The sequence below is a fragment of the Eurytemora carolleeae genome, unplaced genomic scaffold, assembly GCF_000591075.1.
Source record: "Eurytemora carolleeae unplaced genomic scaffold, Eaff_2.0 scaffold25, whole genome shotgun sequence".
Lineage (NCBI taxonomy): Eukaryota > Metazoa > Arthropoda > Copepoda > Calanoida > Temoridae > Eurytemora > Eurytemora carolleeae.
The window spans coordinates 375,835-380,265 of record NW_019396037.1 but is presented as its reverse complement, the minus strand read 5'-3'; the positions used below and the strand labels follow the sequence as shown (position 1 = coordinate 380,265).

At 35.4% G+C, this 4,431-nt stretch overlaps 1 protein-coding gene across 1 annotated transcript in view; it reads left to right on the top strand.

Moving 5' to 3' along the window:
* LOC111699293 (deoxynucleoside triphosphate triphosphohydrolase SAMHD1) overlaps positions 1 to 4,431 on the top strand; it is a 14,145-nt gene that overhangs the window by 3,142 nt on the left and 6,572 nt on the right. Inside the window, exons 2-4 of the mRNA XM_023469931.1 lie at positions 1,808 to 1,929; positions 3,036 to 3,145; positions 3,522 to 3,650. Of these exons, the coding sequence (XP_023325699.1) occupies positions 1,808 to 1,929; positions 3,036 to 3,145; positions 3,522 to 3,650 (361 nt within the window). The remainder of the gene's footprint in view (positions 1 to 1,807; positions 1,930 to 3,035; positions 3,146 to 3,521; positions 3,651 to 4,431) is intronic.

Here is a 4,431-nt window from a genome sequence, read left to right as displayed (position 1 = left end):
CCCCCCCCCAGCTCCCTGGACAAATTTCTGTAAACGTGCCCCATGCCCTCTTCTTTCAAAAAAACCCAATTGTTATTTGTTTGTTTTTTAAAATATTTTAAAATATTTTAAAATTAACTGTAAATATCTTATTTTAAAACTGTGGAATTTCCTTGCTGGGTAATGTTCAAACTATAATATTTACAGAAAAAATTATTCCGTTCGAACAAATTTTTTGTTGGAAATATGTTCGTTTGCACGGAAGTTCAATTGCACTAATTGATTATACAGAAAAAAAATAGTTCGTTTAAACAAATATTTTAAGTATTCCAGATCAATCGCACTGTAGATCCATTTGTACTGTAATATTCCTGGCGGGAAAATAAAATATTCCTGGCGGGAAAATAGAATTTTAGTCCAGAACGATATAGCATCTGGTTCCGTATAAAACCAATTGGAATCCCTGTATTTTGCTGTTTGTTTTATAAATTATATTAATTAACTGTTATTATCTAATTTTAAAGCTGTGAAATTGTCTCCCCCTCCCACCGTTCCGGCTCCCCCTCACGAAAAGATAATGCTTGCTTTCTTATTAAAAATCTGTGTGTCGGTACGTAGGCACTAGCCAGGTATTAGGCAAGGACAGGGGGAGGGGAGGAGGTTAGTTTCGGAGGACACATAATATTCAGTCGGGTGTACTTAATCAGCTGTGAATATTGTGTACGGTGTGTTTACTGTTTATTGACAGATCACAGAATTGACATAATTATTACTCACGTCATTATAGTCATACTTAAACTTACACCGTCATAGTCATCATAGCGTATAAGTGTACAAAATTAATTTTTTAAATTTAATTTTTGCAGTGAAAATTATTACAAGTGCAGGCGCCCGCGCAGAGTTTAGTTTTGTACTTTAAACTCCTTCTTCTTGTAGAATACTTTCTTCCCATTAAAAATCGATATTTTAACTTTCTCTTGGTCGGCCGAGAAACCTCACTATTGTTGACTCAAGTTATTTTTTAACCTTACGCAAACATTTATAAAATTAACTCATTAGACCCAATTTCGAGGGAAATTTGCTGGAGAGTGCTATAGTTTGGCAGATTTTCTCCCAAGTAAATGGGGTATATTCATAGAGAACGATTTTTGGACCCCCCCCCCCAGGCCCCCCTGTGATCAGAGCTGTCCATAAAACGTTTCCAGGACATGGCCCAATTAAGTTTGCTTTAATATAATCGTTCCTAGCCCCGGCCTTACACTTATATAGAATGGATCGCGATTCTGCATTAAATATTTCTTAAAGAGGGTCTGGAAATATTTACCACCCAGCACCCTGTTTGTGACGTATGTACTTGTCCAATGTCCATTTATTTATTTGCAATCATAATCATAATAAGTTTTTTTTCAGACACTAATGAAGCGTGATAAAGGTGTGATATGTGTTTTATTAACAAAATCCTATCATTTATGAAAATTTAAAAAGTGAAAGATAAATATGTTTAATTCGCGGTGTGACTTTAAATAACGCCAGACGTGAGTTAATGCCCGGGCTACTATATTTTGGTCTTTAAAACAAATTTCCTTATGTTTTACGCCAAATAATGACATTATTTTAAATGCAAAAAATAGAAGCTGAAATACATGGGTTTAATTCTTGAAAGACGACATTAAAAATCCCATTTAACTAAAAGTTCTAGTATTAGCCCATCTAAAAACTTATTTAACCCTCTTCCCTCCCCATCCCTACTCCCCTGTGTACGCCTCTGAATGAACTGCTATGTATTGTATGTACTATATGTACTAGATATAACCTATATATATTGTAGACGGTGTCCCTGTGAGCACTGAGAGTCCCAGGGCTAAGGATTGGCAGAGATTGCTCCAGATGTCTGATGGATATGGGGACAAGAATATGTTCATTAACGACGGTATTCACGGACATATCAAGGTATATAAAATATTTTTTAGCCCATGGTACCCATGCGTTTCCTCAAAAAAGTTCTGCCAATTTGGTCCAGCCGTTTGGCCAGCTATAGCTTACGTGATATATATAAATGAGCAAAAGCTTTATTGTATAGAAGAAGATATATTGGTCCCATATAGATATTTTTGTCCATTTTCAAATCAAGGCATATTTCGTAATTTAATTATAATGTAAAAGATAATCTAGATATATACTTTGCTTTGTCTGTCTGTTTAAAAATGCGCGAAAAAATAAAAGTAAATCCGCGAATTTTATTTGTTATTGTTTTACTGTAATTAAAAGTTTAAATAGAAGATGTGCACGAAGTGCCCTAAAATCCTAGTATTATACATATTGAATATTGAATACACTAAGAGGAAAGGTTATGAATCCAAGCGCTAAGACAATAAGTATCAAGTTTCATCTGAGAAGGTTTACAAAGAAATTATTTATTTAGTAAAATGCAAAATGTCTTCGGGAGATTTTCACTGCAAGCTAAACTTTTACCAGTTGTCAAATTAAAGACGCTTGCAAGATCGTCGTTTGATCTTCAAATAATTTGCGGCGGTCGTGTGACACTTTATGTAGCTAGGATATTAATGAAACCCTGCAATAACTACCCTAGGGTGTGGAAAATCTAGACCATTTATTTTATATTTCTTTATAAGTTTATTTAGATTCCGGGAATATGTCGCGCAGTTATAGATACCCCGCAGTTCGATCGTCTTCGTGGTATTAAACAGTAAATAGAGGATTGGCAGGAAACGCCTTGTATTATACATATTGATTATTGAATATATTAAGAGGAAAAGTTATGAATCCAAGCTCTAAGACAGTGTATCAAGTTTCATCTGAGAAGGTTACAACCAAATGCAAAATGTCTTTGGGAAATTTTCAATGCAAGCTAAACTTTTACCAGTTGTCAATTGATAGACACTTGCAAGATTGTCGTTTGATCTTCAAATAATTTGCGGCGGTAGATTGACACTTTATGTAGCTAGGATATTAATGAAACCCTGCAATAAATACCCTAGGGAGAGTAAAATCTAAACCATTTATTTTATTTTACATTTCTTTACGAATTTATTTAGATTCCTGGAATATGCCGTGCAGTTATAGATACCCCACAGTTCGATCGTCTTCGTGGTATTAAACAGTTGGGGACTACATTCTATGTGTATCCTAGTGCTAAACATACAAGGTAAACAGTTTGGAACTGCATTCTATGTGTATCCTAGTGCTAAAAATACCAGATAAACAGTTAGGGACCCTATTCTACGTCTATCCATGGGGACTCTATTCTACGTTTATTTTAGTGTTTAACATATACCAGGTAAACAGTTAGGTGCGCTATTCATACGTGTATCCAGGGACGCTATTCTACGTGTATCCTACTGCTAAAGGTACCAGATAAACAGTTAGGGACGCTATTCTACGTTTATTTTAGTGCTATGCATATACCAGGTTAACAGCTGGGGACGCTATTCTACGTGTATCCAGGGATGCTATTCTACGTGTATCCTACTGCTAAGCATACCAGATAAACAACTAGGGACTCTATTCTACGTTTATTTTAGTGCTAAACATATACCAGGTAACCAGTTAGGAGAGTTAGGAATTCTATTCTACGATTATCCTAGTGCTAATATACCAGGTAAACAGTTGGGAACTGCAAGCTACGGTTATCATAGTGCTAAACTTATCAAGTAAACAGTTAGGGACACTATTCTACCCTTATCCATTTAACGACTTTCCTAGTGGCTAAACAAACCTGGTAAGCAGTTAAGGACACTTTTTTACGCTTATCCATTTCACAGTTATCCTATTGCTAAACATACCAGGTAAACAATTAGGGACACTATTCTACTCTTATCCATTCTACGGATATCCTAGTGCTAAACATACCAGGTAAACAGTTAGGGACAGCATTCTAGGTGTATCCTACTGCTAAACATACCAGATAAACAGTTAGGGGCGCTATTCTACGCATATCTTAGTGCTAAAAATACCAGGTAAACAGATAGTGACGGCAGTCTACGTTTATCCTAGTGCTAAACATACCAGGTTAACAGTTGGGAACTGCATTCTACGTTTATCCTAGTGCTAAAAATACCAGGTAAACAGTTAGGGACGGCATTCTACGTTTATCCTAGTGCTAAAAATACCAGGTAAACAGTTAGGGACGCTATTCTACCTTTTCCCCCCGTTTTTAAATAATAAATTTGCCTTAATAATGTCATAAAAAGTTTATTTAAAATAACGGTAATACAAATGATTAATATTTATATCCAGAGAGGTCAAAACATTGAACTTTAAATTTGATGTATTAGTGACTTATATCAAGCGCTTGATCCGTCCATACTCCATAAGGAATTAATTTGATCCGTTGGACTCTGTACAAGATAGGGGAAACTGCTTGATCCCAAGGAATTTTCAACACACAAATTTGACCAAGGTTGTATCTTTTCTTATAAATTTACACCCCCA